The 21815-nt window shown below is 37.0% G+C and overlaps 1 protein-coding gene across 12 annotated transcripts in view; it reads left to right on the plus strand.

The window, feature by feature from the left end:
• UNC80 (unc-80 subunit of NALCN channel complex) overlaps positions 1-21815 on the plus strand; it is a 230500-nt gene that overhangs the window by 30694 nt on the left and 177991 nt on the right. For all 12 annotated transcript variants that reach the window (XM_036098772.2, XM_036098778.2, XM_036098773.2 and 9 more), the window contains exons 8-9: positions 18897-19158; positions 20255-20389. In XM_036098772.2, the coding sequence (XP_035954665.1) occupies positions 18897-19158; positions 20255-20389 (397 nt within the window). The remainder of the gene's footprint in view (positions 1-18896; positions 19159-20254; positions 20390-21815) is intronic.

Here is a 21815-nt window from a genome sequence, read left to right on the forward strand (position 1 = left end):
CTCTTCCCAGATTAACTTTCCATTTATTCAAAAGTAGCTATTGTGAAGGATGCCCCCCTCCACACACACTCCAAGACTTCCATTTTACTTGATGACAATAGTAACTCACTAACAAAGTTATCAAGGGCATAATTAAATCAGATTTGGGGAAAAAGTATTTACTTTGGATACAGACTAAACAATAAGAACTACCTTTCATTGGATATCTTTTATATGCCAAAACAAAACTAGTGTCCTTACATTTATAATGTTATCTAAATGTTTATGCATTTATTTTTGTCTTTAAAAATTTTTTTATTGGGGCACCTGGGTGGCTCAGTCGGTTAAGAGTCTGCCTTCAGCTTAGGTCATGATCTTGGGGTCCTGGGATCAAGCCCCATGTTGGCCTCCCTGCTCAGCAGGAAGTCTGCTTCTTCCTCTCCCTCTTCCTCTGACCCTCCCCCTGCTCATGCTGTCTCTCTCTCTCTTGCTCACTCTCTCTCAAATAAATAAAAATCTTTTAAAAAAATTTTATTGAAGTATAGTTAACATACAGTGTTCTATTAGTTTTAGGTGTATAATGATTCAACAATTCTATACATTTCTCAGTGTTCAAGTTAAATGTATTCTTAATCTCCTTCACCTGTTTCATCCATCCCCCCACCTACCTCCCCTCCAGCAACTACCAGTTATCTCTATTTAAGAGTCTGGCTTTTTGTCTTTTTTCTTTGTTCATTTGTTTTGTTTCTTAAACTCCAAATATGAGTGGAATACTCTATGGTATTTGTCTTTCTCTGATGGACTTATTTCATTATTCATATGCCAAGATTTCATTATTCTTCATGGCTGAGTAATATTCCTGTGTGTGTGTGTGTGTGTGTGTGTGTGTGTGTGTGTGTGTGTGTATGCCATGTCTTCTTTATCCATTCATCCATCTATGGATGGATGCTTGGGTCAGTTCTATATCTTTGCCATTGTAAATAATTCTGCAATAAACATAAGGGTGCATATATCTTTTCTAATTAGTGTTTTCATTTTCTTTGGGTAAATACCCAACATGGAATTATGGATTATGGATTATGGCAATTCTATTTTTAATTTTTTGAGGAGCCTTCATACTGTTTTCCACAGTGGCTGTACCAATTGGCATTCCCACCAACAGACCGTGAGGGTTCTTTTCTCCCCCATATCCTTGCCAACACTTGTTATTTCTTATCTTTTTCATTTTAGCCATTCAGACAACTATAAAGTGATATCTCATTATGGTTTTAATTTGCACTCCCCTGATGGTGAGTGATGTTGAGTATCTTTTCCTGTGTTTGTTGGCCATCTGTATGTCACCTTTGGAAAAATGTGTATGCAGATCCTCTGCCCATTTTTAATTGGATTAGGGATTTTTTGGTGTTGAGTGCTATAAGTTCTTTATATGTTTTAGTTATTAACCCCTTATTGAATATATCATTTGCAAATACTTTCTCCCATTCAGCAGGTTGACTTTTAGTTGTTGGTGGTTTCCTTCTCTGTACAAAAGCCTTTTATTTTAGTGTAGTCCCAAACATGTAATTTTACTTTTGTTTCCCTTGCTTTAGGAGACATATCCAGAAAAATGTTGTGATCACCAGTGTTAAAGAAATTACTGCCTGTGTTTTGTCCTAGGAGTTTCATTGTTTAAGGTCTCACATTTAGGTTCTTAAGCCATTTTGAGTTTATTTTTTTGGTATAGGGTAAGAAAATGGTCCAGTTCCATTCTTTTGCATGTAGCTGTCCTGTTGTCCCAGCATCATTTGTTAAAGAGACTGTCTTTTCCCCATTGTATATTTTTGCCTCTTTTGTCATAGGTTAACTGACCATGTAAGCATGGGTTTCTTTCTGAGCTATTTTGTTCCATTGATCTATTTGTCTGTTTTTGTGCAAGTACCATACTACTTTGATTACTGTAGCTTTGAAGAATATCTTGAAATCTGGGATTTTGATACCTCCAGCTTTGTTCTTTTTCATGAATGCTTTGGCTGTTTAGGGTCTTTTGTGGTTCCATACAAATTTTAGGATAATTGTAGTTCTGTGAAAAATGGTGTTGTTATTTTGATAGAGATTGCATTAAATTTGTAGATTGGTTTGGGTAGCATGGATAGTTTAACAATATTTGTTCTTCTGATTCATGTCTCTTAAGTGAATGTTAGACAAAAGTTGTAGCAGTGTCAAAGTTTTTGTCCTTAAAGAGCTCATTTTCTAAAAAGGTACTTAAAAGTAATTAAGTAAAATTATTTGTAGACTACTCTAAGACTATGAAGCTAATGCAAAGGAAAAGGATGGGAGGGAGGTTCTTTCTCCTTGAGACCTGAATGATACGCAGGAGATAGCCTCAGGAAGATCTGGGAAGAACAATGTAGGCAGAGGGAACAAGTCTAAAGGCTCTGAAATGGGAATAAACTCAGCATGTTTCAGGAACAGCAAGAAGGCTAGTGTGACTAGGGAGTGGTGCTGAACAAGGGAGTACGATATAGGGAAACAGGTCAGAGAGGTTGTGAGGGGTCCAATCACACAGGAGCCAGGAGGCCATGTTAAGAAGTTTGGATTCTCTCCCAGGTGTGATGAAAAAACCACTGGAGTTGTTGGAACAATAGAGTGCATTAACCAAATTGCATGTTTTAAAGGTCATTCCAGATGGGTTATGGAAAATAGACCGGGAAGGCAAAAGTGGACACAGAGACTAATTAAGAGACTGTTGCAATGGCCCAGGTGAGAGAGCATATGGCTTGGTCAGAGTGGAAGTAGTACAGGTGGAAAGGCTAAGATGAGGCTGGAATTGGGGTTCATTTACAGGATAGAGCTGACATGACTGGATTTGGGGAGTGAGAAAAAGAAAGGAATCAAGCATAACTCTGAGATTTTTGGCTTGAGCAATGCATGAATGGTGATTAAATTTAGGAGATAAGGAAGGCTGGTAAAAAGCATATATAAAAATACTTGACTTACTTTCATGTATCTCTTTACCATCATTCAAGCCACTCATCTCCCTGTGCCTGGAGTACTGCAGTAGCCTACTTATTAATCTCTTCTTATTAAATCTTGCCACCATCCAATACAGAACATACAGAGTAAAAATAAAAGGCAAACCACAAAATTCCTACTCTTGAACTCTTTTAATGCTGTCCAGTGCTATCAAGATAAAATTCAAAATCCTTGATGAACCCCTTAAGGCTCCACATCATTTGGCTGCTGTCCAGTTCTCTAGTCTAAATTATGCTGCTACCCACACCTCAGTGACTAAACTTCAACCCTTTTTTAGACTTTCAAACTTCCCCTTAGCTCTGAGATTTGGAGTATGTTATTCCATCTGTCTGCATCATTCTTCCATCTATCTCCATTTAACCAATTCCTGTTCCTTTATGACTCAATTTAAATATCATTCCTTTTTTCCCTGGGTAGGCTCTGGCAGATGTTTAACACTTTCACAGAACTCCATGTTTTCTCTTATAGCATGAGTAGCAAACATTATATAAATAGTTGTATGACTATTTGTCCAATAGTTATCTCCTCCATTAGACTATAAAATCCACACACAAGAGAAGGGACCAAGTCTCTGTTACTTCCTGCTCTCTCTAGTTTCTGGCACATGACCTTCACTGAAGGGTACTGAATAAGTGAATGAGTTTAATTTTTACAACAGCCATGCAAAGACCTTATTACTCTTTTAAAGATGAGGAACTGAAGCAAAAAGAAATTAAATGGTTCCCCCAGGGACACACACAGGAAGTGGAAAAGCTATATTTGAGCCCAGTCTAGCCAATCACATGGTCCACAGTCTTCTCTACTCCCTCATGAAGAGGTAGGTCTAAACCTTTCCAGATGTTTTCTTTGGCTTCTCTTCCATGGCCCTCCTCTAATTTGTCCTTCTTTCTACTTAAATGAGAAATTATTCAATATAAGATCAGAGATGTGATTTTTATATGCTTATGCATCTTTAATAGACTTACCAAGAAATTTAGTTGGAGTTATACCCATTTATCAGTTATCCATTGCTGCTCCAAATTACTCTGAAATTGAGTGACTTAAAACAACAAAGGTGTTATCTCACAGTTTCTGCAGGTTATATATCCAGAACCAGCTCGGCTGCAGTTGTTCTTGGCTCAGGGTCTCCTTGAGGTTACAGTTAAGATGTTTGCTGGGACTGCAGTCATCTGAAGACATGATTGAACTGGAGGATCTGCTTCTAAGATCACTCAGGTGGCTTGTGCCTGGATGCCTCAGATTCTGAGACCTCTCCATAGGGCTACTCACAGTATGGCAGATGACTTGACATGAAATGAATGTGGTGTGTGTGTTGGGGGGGGGGGTGTTCTTTTTTAATAATTTCAGAAGTAATGTACCACTACTTCTTCCATATTCTGTTGGTCACACAGACCAACATAATATGTTTTAGGAAGAAACTATACAAAGGCATGAGTACAACAAGGTGAGGATCATTGGAGAGATCTTAGAATCTGGCTACCATTGTTTGCTCTCTGGCTCCCAAGGATTCCCTTCTCTTTCACATGCAAAATACACTTAACTCTCACCAAGGTTGCCCGAAATCACATCCAATTACAGGATCAAATCAAAGTCCAGATCTCATTATTAAAATCAGATCTAGGTACAAATGAGGTACCCCATGTGTATGATTTAAGTACAATTCCTTTATTATAGTTCCTCTCAATCTGTGCACCTGTAAACTAAAGAGACAAGTTATCTGCACCCAAAACACCCACATACAATTGTGGGATAGGCACATGATAACTGCTGTGGACATGTCTATTTAAAAGGAGAATGTAGGAGGCACTGATCCATAGCAGTTCTGAAATCAAGCTGGATGAAGGTTGGAAACTTCTTGATTAGATCTCAGTCCTATTCTTGCCTATGGCTCTTAGCTCCACCCTCTGGGCTAATGATCCCATGCTCTAAATCAACTTTCCTTTTTTAAGAAAGATAGATGTGTTTATAGCTGAGTAGTTTTCTCAGCTTGCTTACTGCCAGTAAAATTTGGGAGATACAACAGCCTCTTTTAACTTCATACTGCTTTGGCAGGGTTTTTGTTACATTTCTTTAAAAACTTTGGGAGTCCCCTGTGAATCTTATTGGGGCCAACTAGAATAGACAAGTCTCTTTGAGATAATCCTTCCTGTAACTTGGAGAAAGGTTGAAGAACAACATCCTTAAGTTTCTTAAAAGTCTCCACCCAACCACCCCCCTTTTTATATGTGAATCACACTTTCAAAACCTTTAGAGGACCTTTTGTCTGATAGAATAATATTCTGAAGCAAGACCTTAGATCATTCTGATGTCCTAAAAAGATTTTACAGTTTCACCCTTGACTTTATCTTTAGACCATGTTTTTCCAGAAATGCCCTAGATTTGATGTTTGCTCAGAAGCCATTTCTTAATTTTAGCATTATTTCCCATCTGGAGAGGCTGAGAGCTTTCAAAATCATCAAACCCGAGCTCATTAGTCTTCAATAGTTCTTCAGTTAGAGCAAATATTTTATCTTTCAATCTCCTGTAAGCAGCAGGAAAAAATCAGAAGACACCTTCAACACTTTATTTGGAAATCTTAGATCACTGACTTTGTTAGGCATGTTTCTGTAACTCTCCATATCACAGCAGGCAGGTTTTGCCACCACCTAACAAGGATCTTCCTTACTCCTCTTTTCAATGTCATCTTCCTTACTTCCCTTTAAGCCCTTACCAGCAGCCTCCTTAAAGTTCAGGATTTCTATTAGTAATTTGTGCAAGGCAATTTATGCTTTCATTTTTTTAAGGATTATTTTTATTTTAGAGAGATAGCATGCATGGGGGGGGGGGATGGGAAGAGGGGCAGAGGTAGATGGAGAAACTGAAGCATACTCCACGCAGGGCACAGAGCCCAATGCAGGGCTTGATCTCAGGACCCTGAGTTGGAAACCAAGAGTTGGACATTGAAGTGACTGCACCACCCAGGTTCCCCTATGCTTTCATTTTTTTAACACTCTTCAAAGTCTTTATAGCCTCTGCCTACTGCCTGATTCCAAAACCATTCCCAAAATTTAGGATGTTATCTTGGTATGAAAATCTGCATTAGCTATCAATTGCGATATAACAAATTATCCACATTTCTTAATAGCTTAAAGCAAAAGACATTTATCATCTGACATAGTTCCTGAGGGTCATGAATCCAGAAAGAGTTTAGCTAAGTGGTTGCAGCTCAGGGGTCTGTCAAGATGTTGGCCAGGGCTGCCATCATCTGGAAGTTTGACTAGGTGTGAGACTGCTTTCAAGATCCCTCGGAGGACTGTTGACTAGAAGCTACAGGCTTCTTCATCTGAGCCTGTCCAGAGGGCTGCTCAGGACATGACAGCTGGCTTCCCCCAAAACAAAATATCCCATAAAGACAGGGAGCAACCAAGATCAATGCTTCGGTGTCTTTAAACCTAATCTCTAAAGTTGACATGCCATCACTTCTGATATATGCTATGAATCATAATGCTGGTATAGAGAAGGAACCACATGAGGGTGTGCATACCAAGAAACAGGGATCATTGGAGCCTATTTTGGAGGCTGGCCACAACAAGCAGTAATGATGATGATGTCACCATCATTTTAGATATAATTATGACTATATCTGTACATTTTCTTCAATCAATTATTGAATATTCTCATATTCCTCCTTCACTAATTCTGTTCTACACTATCCAAAAGTTTAAATGTAAGGAATTTCTACCTCAAATACTATATTTGGTCTGACTTTTAAAAATTATTAAAAGCAATATCAGGGTGAAATGTTGAGGTCATAAAATACCCAGAAGCTTATATTTCTTACATAATTTTTCTCAGCCAGAATATGCATTGGAAATTTGCAAATATAAATTGCATATGATATTTCTTTGACAAACTGCAAGGTTCAAGGTTTCCTGTTTGTGGATGGAAGTTGTTTTTTCCATTCTCTGAGATTACCACATTTAAACATCTATATACATATGCATTTCTTGACACATACATACACACAGTCACCCTCAGCACACCCACACCTACATATGTGAATTCGACATGAATCAGTGGCACTTTAGAAGAATGAATTAGGTCTTCTCTCTGCCTAGCTGCAGTGGCTGGTTACCATGGAAATGATGCACAAGGTAGACCTTTCAGAAAATGCTAATGTTAATGTGTCTTTGTTGGAAGAGTTCATGTATTAATCAGAAATGAAGAGAACTTTAATAACAAAGCAATGCAAGTATCTTAGAAACAAAAGCTGTCTGCTTGTATCAAACAAATACAATTCATCATCTCTTTTGCCCTGACCTTGACTGAACAGAACATCACTCTTCCCTGAACTCTGCAATCAGTGAGCAGGTAGCTAGTTTTTAAAATTAATGTGAGATTTCATCTTCAATTACCATATGCACAGACTTAATTTCTGCTTTGTTAAACACTGTGTAGGGTCAAAACTGATTTCCACAGTTCTCTGCCTCCACAGATTATTATTTCCAGAGTGTTTTTCTGCCTTAGATGCTCTCTACTAGCATCCCTCAGCCCTAATTATTAATAACTTGGTTTCCTGAAGCCATAGTTGCATGGAAAATATGTTAATGAAATTTTTAGCTTTTTTGACAGTCAAAAAATTTGTCATAATGCGTTATTTATTTTATGAATATAAAAGAAGCATATGCTAATTATAGAAAAAAATTTAAAGGTATAAAATATTTTTTTTAAAGTAAAAATCATCAATGAGCTCATCAGGAAGATTTAAATATCATTCATTTTTTGTATGTATACTTCCTTTCATTATTTTTACTTATACCATTCAGAACAAAAGTTGTATTCATACTTTAATAAAATTTTCATTTTTTTCTACAAAATGACTTACAGAATAATAGAATATTAGAGTTAGTAAGAGCATTTTTATCAGATCACACAATGATAGCCCCCATACCATCTTTTTCCAGTTATGTAAATTTTTCACTCACATGTTAATGAGATTGTTAATTAAAATGAGTTTTACCAGATTAGTGACAAGTTGATAATGGATCAACTTGTCTCTCTTAAATGAAATTAAACATTTATTGATGATTCTTCCTTTTTATTGACTACTCACCCCAATATAGCTCACACTTTAAGACAAATAAACTCGTCCTTGAATAACACCTAAAATGAAGGTACTCTGGGTTATAAATATTTGCTACAGAATGCTCTTCAACTTCATTCTTGTTTCAAATGGAGTCTCTTTAAATATTAAGCAATTTAATGTGAATTTACTTAACAAATTTTTATTAACATAAAGACCCCTTTTTAGTCTCTGATTGCAGCCTTATGTTGGTGGAGTCTTGCTGTTGTGCAGTCCATCTTCAGCTGAACTGACATGATTTGTCAGGAAGTAGTTAATGACCACAGGACTCAAACTGTGCAGTTAATAATTACTTTCATCAAATACATTTTGTATGTAGAGAAAGACATAAATTTAGTCCTCTGGCAGCCTTAGGGACAAAACTGGCAATATATCATTCAGTTAGTGTTTCCATATAGGAATTGTTTTGGATATTGGCCTAAAAGTGCAAAAGTCATACATTACATGTTTCCTAGGGCAGTTGCTCTCCAATCTTATTAAGAGTGTTCAAGAATTACCTGGAGATATTGTATAAAATAAAGATTCCTGGGCTCTATCCCCAGCAATTCTGGTTTAGTGAGTCCGGGGTAAGACCTGGGAATGTGCATTTTTAATAAATTCTCTTCTCCCTATCCACTTGGGATTCTCAAAGAACTTGTCCACTGACATCTCATTATATGGAACACTGCTCTTGGATTTGAAATAATTTATGGAACTCCCTAATCTAATTTACAAACTGGAAACATTTGGGGACACTGAGGTATGGGGCAGGAAGTAAAGGGTAAAGATAGCTAGTCCAAAGGGGGAAAAATAATTCTGTTGAACTCCTAATATCTCCCTTAATCACAGCAGCCTAGTCAAGAAAACAATAGCTTTCACAGGCTCTTATAAGTCCAATGACTGTCACAAATACTTGAGGACCTAAAATTACCCAGCTGGTTGCCAAACCAACCTCATACTTTGTCTTTTCTTTAGGAATCCAAGACTATAGCATTGGGGTGGGGTGGAATCCTATTATTCTAGGTATAAAGACAGGCTGAGAGAAGTGGGGTAGTCCATGCTTTTTTAAGAAAGAGAAATGGAGGTGAGAGGTGGCAGGAAGAGAAGTGAAAGCCTCTTAAGATTATGAGAATCGAGGTTATTTCTTTCCCTCAAACTGAGCTTGAGGATGTAATCAGCCAGTCTCCTCCTGAAATCTCAGGATGAAACAAGTCTTATACTGGTCAGTCTGAGACAAGATTAAAACAGGGGTTAGTAACAAGGTTTGGACTGAGAGAGAGTGCCGAATCCTAACCACTAGAGCACCAGGGAAGCTAGGTTTGGACTGGATATATAGGGAAGCCACAGGTACTCCGGTGCCTGCACTCCAGGAGGACTAGCAGCTCTGGGCCCTGAGGGAAGGGAGGGAGCAGTTGTGGAGAACTCTGTGGAGAGAGTGACTAACAAGAGCTGTGACCACAGATGGCCTAGGTCAGTCCGAGGTCACAGGGCCAGTCCTAGGCAAACCTCTGAAAGCAAGGAGTCTTGGGGAAGACACCATTGTCCTTCTGCTGTCAGTCTCCTGTGAGAGCTTCCTTTTGCCAAATCCAGTCAGGAGCCAGAGGCAGGGGAAGCCGTTGGTAGAGTCTTCCAGGGTGGATGAGACTTCCAGGGCAGAGAGGTAGAGAAGGACGGAGAGGGAATGGGGTCTGGAAGTGGGGGCTGAAGGCAAATCAAAGTAAAAGATTTCCTGCCTGGGATGGGAACCTGAATTTTCAATCTAGCCCACATGCTCCTTATGAAAACTTGGCAACTCATAAAATTCTGAGACTCAGGCTTTTTATTAAAATGGTTGCATAATAAAAAGTTAGAGGATAAAATCCTTTGAAAGAACAGACATAACACATCGCCTTGGGGATAATGAGACTAATTTGGGTAAAAAAACATATATACCTATATATACATATAGACGTATATACATATTTAACATATATAAGTATTAAAATCATGTATTATGTATTTGTTACATATAAATGTATGATGTTATATATAAGTATATGTGTATATGATATATAGAACATAGAATATATTATATACAGTATATACATATAGATGTACTTTATACAGATCTACTTTATGTATATATGAATAGCGGATTTTTAGTCCATATTGATAAAATCCAAGGTCTTAGCTAATGTTCTTTAAAGAAACACAGAAAAGTATACAACACCTAAGTGTTCAGTTTTGTGTCCTTTCACAAGTGAATACAATAATCATGCTGATAAAATAGAACATGATGAGCACCCTAGCCTGTCACATCATATAACACATAAATAATATTTGGCAAATACTTGCCAACATTTATTTGCCCCTTTTCCTTTGGCTAATTTTCAGGATGTTCTTTAGTTCTTTACTCTAACAAAATTGATGCCATAAACACCTTTGTACATGTCCCCTGTGTACACGGGCAGGAGTTTCTCTAAGATAGAGTTTCCCTCAGGAATGGAATTTCTGGATCATAGGATAAGGACAATTGAAAATTTACTAGACATCGCCCAATCATACTCTGAGTTTACCAGCAGTGATGAGTGTTTCTTGTTAGTCACACCCTCAGCAATACTTCCCATCTTCAGGCTTCTATAGTCTCACAACTCTGATGGATTGTGACTTAAGTCCACATTTCCCTGGCTATTACTGGAGTAGAGTACCTCTCTCTATTTTGTCTCTCTTTAGGTTTCTTTTTGGCAAAATGTCTTTCCATACCCTTTGCACATTTGAGCTGTTTGTCTTTTCCTTCCTGATTTATGAGCATTCTTTATTAGCAAAAATAATAATTCTTGGTACCCTAAGACTTACAGGTATTTTTTATACTTTATAAATCTCCACTTTGTTTTTTTTTTAAGATTTTATTTATTCATTTGAGAGAGAGAATGAACATGAGCAAGAGGAGGGGGAGAAGGAGAGGAAGAAGCAGGCTCCCCCCTGAGCAAGGAGCCCAATACAGGACTCGATCCCAGGACCCTGAGATCATGACCTGAGCTGAAGGCAGACACTTAACCGACTGAGCCACCCAGGCACCCACTTTATTTTTTTTTTAATAGAAATTTTAAATGTGAATAGAGTCAAACTTATCAATACTTTTGAAAAATAGTTTGGAATGTTATCTTCTTCAGAAATCCTTTCATACCCTTGGTCATAAATATTTCTGTTTCTTCTGTTTTGCTTTTAAGTGTCTTCAGTTCATCTCAGGTTGGCTTTTTTTTTTTTTAAATATGGCTGTATGAGAGATGGGTATGTTTTTTCCCACATAAATAGCTGATTTTTCCTTCACCATTTCTTAAATATTTATTTTCCTGCAGATTTGTAGCTTCGTCTCTGTTGAATATCAGATTTGCACAACTGTGAGGGTATGATTTGGGGCTCTTCATTCTGTCGCATCACTCTGCCTGACTCTGTGCCCAAATATTATTATCACTCTTTTCTATTATTATAGCACTTTTCTAATTTTTATTATTGACTTTAATAAACTAATAATAAATTTTATGAGAGGTTTTTCTGCACCTAGTGAGAAAATCACGTGGGTATGTTCTCTTGTAATCTTTTTAGGTGGTGAATTACTTTACTGCATCATCCTTAAATTCCTAGGAAAAAATCCAGTTTGTACATTGCTGAATATAGTTTGTTTATATTTTATGTATCTTTTTACATCAACGCTCATAAATGAGACTGGCTTCTGATTTTCATTTCCTATGCTGTACTTGTCTCGTTTTAGCAGCAGGGTTATCCTGGCCTCATGAAAAGAATGTTTCCTTTCTTTTTCCTGTCTATGGAACACTTTGTATGAAATGGGAGATACCTATTTCCCTAATGATTAATGGAATTTAGCTGTAAATCTTCTGGGCTTAGTGAATTTCTAAAATACATTTTATTTCCCACAGTTCAGTTTTTAAAGGTTGTGGGTCTAAAGTTTGGTTGGATAAATGTGTTTATCTAGGTATTCACATTTTTAATCACAGTGTTCCTAATGTTTCCCCCTTTTCTAAAATCGTTACTATATCTAGGTATGTCTGCATTTTCAGTGATAGTATTGTGATCCCACCTTTTATTGTATTTCTTCATTACTTTTTATTAGTTTTGTCAAAGAAATAACATTTGGTTTTGTTAATCCTATCTAGCTTTGTCTTATATTTTGTTAAACATGCTCCTATCTGATGTTCCTTTTTTTTCTACTATTCAGGGTCTTACTTCCTTTTTTTAACCTGTTTAAACTTTTTTTTAGCCCTTTTTTAAATGTAGATGCTTCTCTCATTATTTTTTATATCCTTTATCTTGATAGAAGCATTTAAAGCTCTAAATATCCCTCTAATTCCAAATGAGCTATATCTCACAAGTTTTTTTATGTGGACTCATTGTCATTCCATGTAATATATTAAAAATTCTCATTATAACTTTTATTTGACTCATGAGTTATTTCAAAGTATGTTTCTAAATTGCAAACCCATTAGAGCTTTTTCCTTCCTTCCTTCCTTCCACTATTGATTTCTATTGGGATTCCACTGTGGTTAGAGGACGAGGTTTACGTGAAATAGTGAAACTTCAGTTTCTTTTGAGACTTGATTTGTAAACATTTCCAAGGTGCGAGAAAATAATGTTAAGTGTATATTCAGATCTCTTACATTCTTACTAATCTCCATATGTTTGATCTATTATTTGTTGAAAAATGTATGTTAAAAATACTACTGATATTATTTATTTGTCTATTTCCCCTTACAAGTCTCTCAGGCTTTACTTTAAGCATTTGGAAATTTTGTTATCAGGTATATACATGTTGGGAGTTAGTGTAGCTTCCCAGCTAATTTTTTTTACTTAGCCTTGTGGTGACCATCTTTATATCTAATAATATTTCTATGTCAAAGTCTACTTTCATCATTGCTGCACCAATTTTGTTTTAGTTAGATTTGCATTCTGTACCCATTCTCTCCTTCCCAATTTTATAATTTTCTTTTGTAACTAACATGTGGCTAAACTTTGTTCTTTGAATCTAATGTCACAATTTTTGTCTTTTATCTCATGAGCGTGTTCAGTATTTATTTTTATAACTGCCATTTTGGATTTCTATCTTCCATTTTATTTTGTGCTTTTTATTTACTCTGCTTTTTACGTGTTTCTTTTCTCTCTTCTCTTCTTGTTCATTGACTGAGTTTTCTCTAAATCCTGTTTTCCTTCTATTGGAAGGATATGGTTATCTTTGAAAATTTAACATGGATATTTGACTATTAAGAGTCATAATTCAATAAAATCTCAACCCTCCTTTTGAACAGCAAAAGATCTTTCAAATGCTACTCTCTTTTATTATACATTGTTATCACCACAATCAAGATAATGAACATATCTCCTTAAAAGTTTTCTGTGATCCTTAGTAATTTTTCCCCTTCCCACCCACTCTTTCTCCATCCGCAGGCAAACACTGATCTGCTTTCTGTCATTATAGATTTGTTTGCAGGCTTCTAGAATTTCGTATAAATGAAAACAGTCTTTTTTTTTTTTTTGGTCTGGCTTCTTTTATTCAGCATAATTATTGAATATATCAATAGTTCTGACCTTGTTATTGCTGAGTAGTGGTCCACTGCATGGATGTACACAGCTTGTTTATACATTCACCTGTTGATGGGCATTTGCATTGTTTTAAATTTGGGGCCATTACGTTCTTATTAAGTCCTTCTCTACTCCAAGATTATAAAAAAATAGCCAAAATGTTTTTCTAGTACTATTATGTTTTTATATTTTTATATTTAAATCTTAATCTGTCTTGATTTTATTTGGTGAATAAAATATGATAATTTAAGATAGGCTAAATTATATTTTTCTGAGTACGTGAATTATGCCAATATTATTTATTGACTAATATATCCTTTGTACTAATTTAATGCATGACTTTTTTGATATATTCGGTTCTTATAAATATTTGAATCTTTTGTAGCTCCATATTGTATACCACTGAATTCTTGTCTATTCCTAAATCAGCACTAGTTGGCCAAATATTATTGTTGTAAAACACACATTAGCATTGGACAATTTACACCGTTTTACACTTCCTTTTAAATCTTTCTTGATTACACTCAAAGTTTTATTCATTCATCCAGTTAAATTTCAGAACAGTCTCATTGATTTATAAAAGATAAATCCCTTTGGAATTTCGTTCAGAATTTGTGATGCTATGATTTATAATAAGAAATATATATTTGGCCTTACTCCGTTTCTGTCAGTAAGCTCCTATGTCCTGAATGATGAAAGCAACAAAGGTGACTTTTGTTGTTAATGAGGTGACATGTGGACTGCACTTAAGACTAGAAGCTGATTGCCAGGAGAACCAACCATGTGATTAGAGGGTTAAAACTTTAAGTCCTGCACCTGATCTCCAGGAAGGGCTGGAGTTTGAATCAATTGCCAACGGCTAATGATTTAGTCAATTATGCCTATGTAATGAAGCCTTCAAAAGATGCCAGAAAGGGTAGAGTTCAGAGAGCTTCTGGGTTGGTAAACACGGGGAGGTGCTGGGAGAGGACATGGAAGTCCATGCCCCTTCCCCATACCTTGCCCTAAGCATTTCCTCTGTCTGGTTGTGCCTGAGTTGTATCCTTTTATAATAAATCAATAATCTAGTGAATAAACAGGTTTCCTGAGTTCTGTGAGCCACTCTAGAAAATTAATTGAATTCAAGGAGGGGATCATGGGAACTTCTGATTTAGGACCTGTCATTACAAAGTACAGGTAACAACCTGGACTTGCAATTAGAATCTGAAGTTCAAGGGTGGGGTGGGGGAGGAGCACGTCATGGGAACCTCTAGTCTATGGCCAGTTGATTAGAAGCACAGGTGACAACCTGGTGTCTGAAGTAGGAGGGAGAGTAGTCTTGCAGGACTGAACCCTTAATGTGATGCTATCTCTGGGTAGATAGGTATCAGAATTCAGTTGACAGAGAACGGACCCAGTTGGTGTCTAGGAAAATTTTTTATGGTGTGGAAGCCCCACCCCCCCAACACATACATGTTGAAATTGGGTCCAGAACACAAAAGAGAATTACATTGAACTTATAGATTACTGGGAGAGGGAGTGATGGAAATCTTTAAAATATCAAGAATTTATTCTAATAACAGTTTGGGGCACCCAGGTGGCTCAGTCAGTTAAGCATCCAACTCCTGAATTTGGCTCAGGTCATGATGTCAGGGTTGTGAGATTGAGCCCTGCATTGGACTCCATGCTCAGTGGGGAGTCAACCTCTCCCTCTCCCTGTCCCCCAGCTCCCTCTCCAAAAAAAACCAAAAGTTAGTTTGTTTATTAAGATTTTTTAAAAATGTTTTATAGTATTGTTTGTGGTGGTCCCCAAGTATCCCCAATTTCCTGTATTATCATTCTGTTGTAATAGGAGGGTGATGTTTAAGGCTAACCTGTGCCTGTGTGGTCTTTCCTAGTTTACCCTGATAGTGGTCATTCTTTAAAGTCATATAGAACAGTGATCCAATCTATGTTGAAAGTTAGATATTTCCTACCTATCACTGATACCAGTTGAGGTTAAATTGACATTTCTTTCCCCTAATTTTTGGAATAGATGTTTATCTTCAGCTTGTTGGGTCAATGTGATTTACATTTGAACATACTAAGTTATATTGTCAATTTTATTCCTCATCATTTTGCTCCCCAACCCATGGCATTTACCTATTTGCTGTTACTTCTAATGAGCTCTTTTTTCTTTCCATTGTCAAAACGCATATTGCTTGTACGTACAAAAGACTTTGATTTCTCCATCTTTGTCTTGAATCCACTTCTGAAATTTTTTAATTCATTCAAATAAATGGAGATAGGCACTAATCAAGTAAATGATATAATCTCAAGTTATGCTACATGCTATGGAGAAAATTAGAACAGGGTGAAGAGATGGGTAGTGGTGGAGGGAGGCCACTCTACACAGTGTTTGAGGAAGACCTCTCTGAGGGGATGACATTGGAACAGAGCCTAGATAAAGCCTAGGCCTCAAGGGTAGACATTTCCACATAGAAAAAAAGCTCTGAAGCCAGCATAAGTTTGATGTAGTCAAGAGTAGTAAGAAAGCCAATGTGGCTGAAGCACAACAACCAGATGTGTCAGGACTGGTCCAATCAGGAGAGAGAAACCAAATAGTAATTTGAACAGGGCAAGTTTAATATAGGGAATTAAGTATAACAGGATTAGAGTATTGGAGTAGTAAGGGACTGGCTAATAAGAAGTAAAGAGAACTCTAAAGAATATAAGAATAGCAGATATAATGGAGCAATCTCCAACTTTAGGGGTCGGACAAAACACCCAGGGGAGACCCCTTTCTCCCCAGGACTGAGATTATGACCCTGTTGGAGAGGGTGAAGTTATGCCTCAATGGATGGCAGAGAGATCACCGTGGTGCTGCACCAGGAGAACTTGCTGGAAATCTGCCCTTTGGAACTTGTCAGAAATCCAACCCTCTCGGGTACTAGGGAAAGCTATTCATGGGGAGGTGTCTTGTTAGGGGCCCTCTGCTACAAAACTTCCAAAGGGAAGTGCCGGGGGGCTGTTGGCTGCCGGGTGCTGCTGGGTACTGGGCACTATGGGAGCTGAGCAAAGGGAAAGCTGTGAGTGCTGCGGAAGGCTGGTTCTAGAAAAAATGCCCATTCGGCAGAAGCCACGTGCACTGCAGGAGCTAAGCACTAGACAACCCACAAACACTACAGGAGCCTGGTACTGGAGAAGCTGTACATGCATTGTAGGAATGTGCTGAGCAAGTACACCAGGGCGAGAAAGCAAAATTCTTTCTTCCTGCAATACCTTTTCCATTTCATCTACTGACCAAGCTAAACATCATGCCAGAAATCAATGGAAAAATATTTAAAGGTCCCTGGTCCATTTTCACAGAGCAAGAAGAAAGATGCATTTGGAGCTAAGAGGCAGCAAATAAATATTTGTACGCCAGGGCAATCATGGTAATGAGGTTGGACTGGTATGCACAGCCAGATTATGCAGGTCATGTTGACTACTATGAGAAGCTCGCATTTTATTTTAAGGATGATTTAACAATCCATTGGAAGGGTTTGAGGAGAGGAGAGGAGGAACCAGAGAAGAAGCAATGAGACTAGTAGGAAGTAATTACAATAAGCCTAACGCAAGATGTTGGTGTCTATGGACCTGATGAGAAGTGGTTAGGAGGAGACTCCATGGGACTTTCTGAAGGATTGAAAGTTGACATGCAGTTGATATTCAAAGAGTATCCTAGGTCCCTGGAAAAAGGGTAAGTTCTAGCATAACATACATATATGGGAACTTCGCTGATTGTAGAAAACTTCTTGTATGACTGCCAACTCAGTTAAATAATTAGTATTGCAGCACCTTATGTGGTTGTGTTTTAACTTCTATGTAGTTTCCTACTTGTCAATCAAAATACTCAAGATTAGACCCAGACATGGTCTGGGTTTGCATATTTAAACTTTTTACTGCGACTCATGGTAAGAAATCTATTTTATGTCATGACTAATGACAATGCATGAGGTGAAATAAGTTTCATCAAGCATACAAATCCTTATTCCATTTGTTGCATTCTGATAGTTTTTATTCTAGTTAACATTTCAATAGTAGTCATATACTTTTGAATTAATTTCTTGAAACAATAATGATCCATAACCTTCAGTTAAAAAAAATATGGGTCTGGGAAGTTCAGGAAAACTTCTCTTCACTTCTTAGTAACTGCATTTTTTTTTTTTTTTTTTTTTTTTTTGCTGAAGTTCTCCATGTGTGGGTTGTGCCATTTGCTAGTTGATAGCAGGGTACAAAAATTTCCCTTTTGCATCACCTAACTCAGGAAGAAACTGTGTTTGGGAGTTAAGTTTAGATTTTAGATGTAAGGTTTCATTTTGGATCCTAGGAGCTCTCAGTTTATAATTTGTTGTTTATTGGCTGTCATTCATTGGACCATATGTTACTCAATATGAAGAAGTTAAACTTATATATCTTCACATTCCCTAAGATACCTAGGATGATATATTATATTTAGTAATTGCGTAAACCTATTTTATAGTGTAATTAAGTTGAACACTAAATAATGACTATATCATGTGTTTAAATTGAATAATAGCATTTCAGAACCTTGAGATTTTTTTAAATTAGTTATGCTATTTTATATGAATATATAGCTATAGAGTTTTCAAAATGATTTCAAAATTTTGAAAATTTTCTTCATAACCTAACTTTTGCTTGTTTAGTACTTCTCGGTTTCTTTGGTTCTTTTATATATTAGAATCACCAATAATAGATTAAAATAGCCAATAATATATACAAATACTCCCATTTCTATCAAGGTAAAAAAAAAAAACTGATAGCATTGTATAAAAGGAACATCACAATCTGAAGCTCATCTATTTCTATAGACTCTCCTCATCGCCCACCACCCAAATTACTCACCAGCTAATACCAATTGCTTACTCTCCCCCACCTTCCCAAAACTCATGATTTTGTTTTCTAACTCCACCTTTGTAGGCATGGTTTCCTCTGACTGAAATGCTGATGTACCCTCCTGCCCCATCCTCAACTTTGCCTAGCTGATTCCTACCTATCCTTTAAAACTCTTTCTAACCTCTCTACTTCCAGGAAGTATCTAGCAAAAGTGAAATGAGTGAGACCAGTTGGGAGAATAGTAGAGTAAACTACACAAAAGATAAGTGGATGAATAAGTAAGCAAATGAGAAAAGCAGAGCTACAAGCCATATTGTGTCACCCCTTGGAATGTTTGCCAATAAAATCATCTTCTTTCTGTCACTGGAAACAGAGCCTCTCTTGTGATACCTCCATGCCAAAGGTCCCGCTATGCCACCTACTTTGACGTTGCTGTTCTTCGCTGCCTACTCCAACCCCATTGGTCTGAAGAAGGCACTCAGTGGTCTCTGATGTACTATCTACAAAGGCTGCGGCACATGTTGGAAGAGAAGCCTGAAAAGCCTCCAGAGCCAGATATTCCTCTCCTGCCCAGACCCAGGAGCAGCTCGATGGTGGCAGCAGCTCCCTCACTAGTGAACACCCACAAGACCCAAGTAAGAGAAACTCAGTCCATTGTCTTTTGAATCACCAACTTTGGCCATAACAGATTCTCTCTTTCTCCTATGCATCCATCTCTTTATTCCAGACTGGTGGATTACTCTGATACTATTATCCTTTCCTTTCTATCTTTTATTGCTAGACCCTTTTGCTTCTTTCTTAGCATCTAATTTACCATTCAAAGAAGGGTATCTAAATACCTCTTACTCACACTAACCTAGAGTTAAGACTCTGTTGATCCAAAATAATGGAAAATTTCCCAGTTGAAGTGCTAGTTAATAGATAGTTCTCACATACAACTGTTAATTACTGATATCATGAAATGTGTGACACTAGAATTTTACTGAATATGGTTTACCTTCTTTTGCATAGCTCAAAATTTTTTAGCACCTCAGGATCGTAATTAGAAATATTGCCTTTGGATATATGGTCTTGCTATTTATTACAGATGTTTGGAAAAATAAACTGACTGTGTACCAATTTGATGACATCCCCCTGAAAATCACTTTTTGATAAATGAATGTGCTAATATCAGCTTGAACACTTTTTCTTTCCCTCTTTCTCATTGATACCATGTGTGCTGGATATGTAGAGAAAAAAACTGTGCTTTGCAGTATGTTCCAGTTGTTTGGTTTACTTAAATATGAATTGGCTATGTCTGAAAAAGTCTACATATTCTGAAAATAAACATGAGCAATATTAGAGCAAAAAGGAGAGATACTCTGTTTTAGTAGTAGATGATTCTGCCCAAAATAAAAATCTCCTTTGGTGAACCATTAAACAGAAAAACTTTTTTTAATGAAAAGAGAAGATGAGATACCTGTCTCCTCCCTCATTTCTTAGCTTTCCCAAATATGGAGCTTCACGTTCTCATTGTTAAAAACCCCAGACAGGGGTTACAGTTAATATATAATGTATGTCTTGCATAGCAGGATATGGATTTTAAAAGTCGAGACCCACAAGTTAAATACTTCATAGATATCAAAACATTAGACACATCTCTGTTAAAAATGTGACATCTCAATAAGAAAAGTCTTTGGATATAAAGCCTTAAGTCCTTGATTGTGAAGTCTACTTTTATTGTCTATTAAGGATCTCACCATGAAGTGTAATGAAGAGGAAAAATCTCTTAGCCCTGAGGCCTTTTCTAAGGTTTCGTTGACCAATTTACGTAGGTCTGCAGTCCCAGATCTTTCTTCAGACCTTGGCATGAACATTTTTAAGAAGGTGAGTAGAACCACTTATGCTCTTTAATATTTTGGTAATTGAAAAAAATCAGTAGGACATGAGGTCATGCTGCAGAAAGGGGTGGGTTGGGAAAGAAACCTTGAGGAGAGAGGTCAGCCCCCACTTATAGCACTGGCTTGCAGCATGACCTTGTGCGAGTCCCTCTGTGCACCTGAATGTTTCCCATTCTCAATGTTACCAAGCTCAATCCTGATGATGTGGGTAGAGTGTTTTCAGTAGTGTGGTAGTGGAGGTAGTTGTGGTAGCTGTGATAGCGACTTATATTCGTATGGTTCATTTCATTTTATCAAGCATTTTATATAAAGGGTTCTCATTTAATCCAATGAGATCCTAAATTTCCACATTTTGCACCTAAGAAACTGAGTCTTACTGAAGGCTTACTCAGAATGATGGGATCATCATGGAATATTTATTCTTGAAGTCATCTCCAATTTAAATACAACAAAACAAACAAAACTCTGTAAATAAAGTAGTAAATCCTTATAACAAATCACTATATTTCCTACCCTCACAACTTGTTATAGGTCTTAGCATAGGTTTCCATTTAATAAACATTTATTATGCATCCACTAGAACTCTAAAGATGAGAAATTAAAGGTGGAGTCGAGTGTGCACTTAGGAGTCACCTAATCAGGGTTCAAATTCTTGCCCTGCCACTTGTAACCTCTGCGATCCTGGTCAAATGATACTAGGTATCAGTTTCTTCATTTGTAAATTGGGTACATAATATACTTACTTCAAAAGGTTATGAGGATTAAGTGAGATAATGCATGTAAAGTCCTTACTGTGCCTGGCACTTAGTAAGTATTCAATAAATGTTAATTATTCTCAAAAAAGAAAGGAGCTGAGCCTTAGAAATTTTGGTAGTTTGTGAAAGGTTGAGTCCAAACTCAAAACTAGGTCTTGTTCAAGCTAGTTCATGCTTTTATGAATCCACCATTCCACCTCTCTTTTTGTAAATATATGGAGCAAACCAGCTAGGAAATAATATGTGTAGAATAATGTATGTGTAGTAGCTTCATTTTCTATTTTTCAAAATGATTAGTTCAATTGTGTTCATGAAGGACACAGAACATATTGTTAACTTCTGTATGAGCTCAGAGTGTTGCTATGCAAGCAGTCATGTCTACCTTCATTGCTAATGTAATGATAGGCAAGGGCTGTAGTTTTTCTAAAAATGTCAATCATCCGGGGGGGAATACGTTTTCAGTACAGACTACACGTGAGAATCTCTGGGGAGCCATAAAAAATTCATGTGCCCAGGCCTGAACCCAAACCAATTAGGTCACAATTGCTGCAGGTTAGGCCCAGATATTGGTATATTTTAAAAGCTTCCCAAGAAATTCTAAACTCTTATTTATACTGGATTTTGAACTTGTTTGGTAGGAGTAATGGGTTTGTACCA

This window comes from Halichoerus grypus, chromosome 4 (assembly GCF_964656455.1).
Source record: "Halichoerus grypus chromosome 4, mHalGry1.hap1.1, whole genome shotgun sequence".
NCBI classification, from domain to species: Eukaryota; Metazoa; Chordata; class Mammalia; order Carnivora; family Phocidae; genus Halichoerus; species Halichoerus grypus.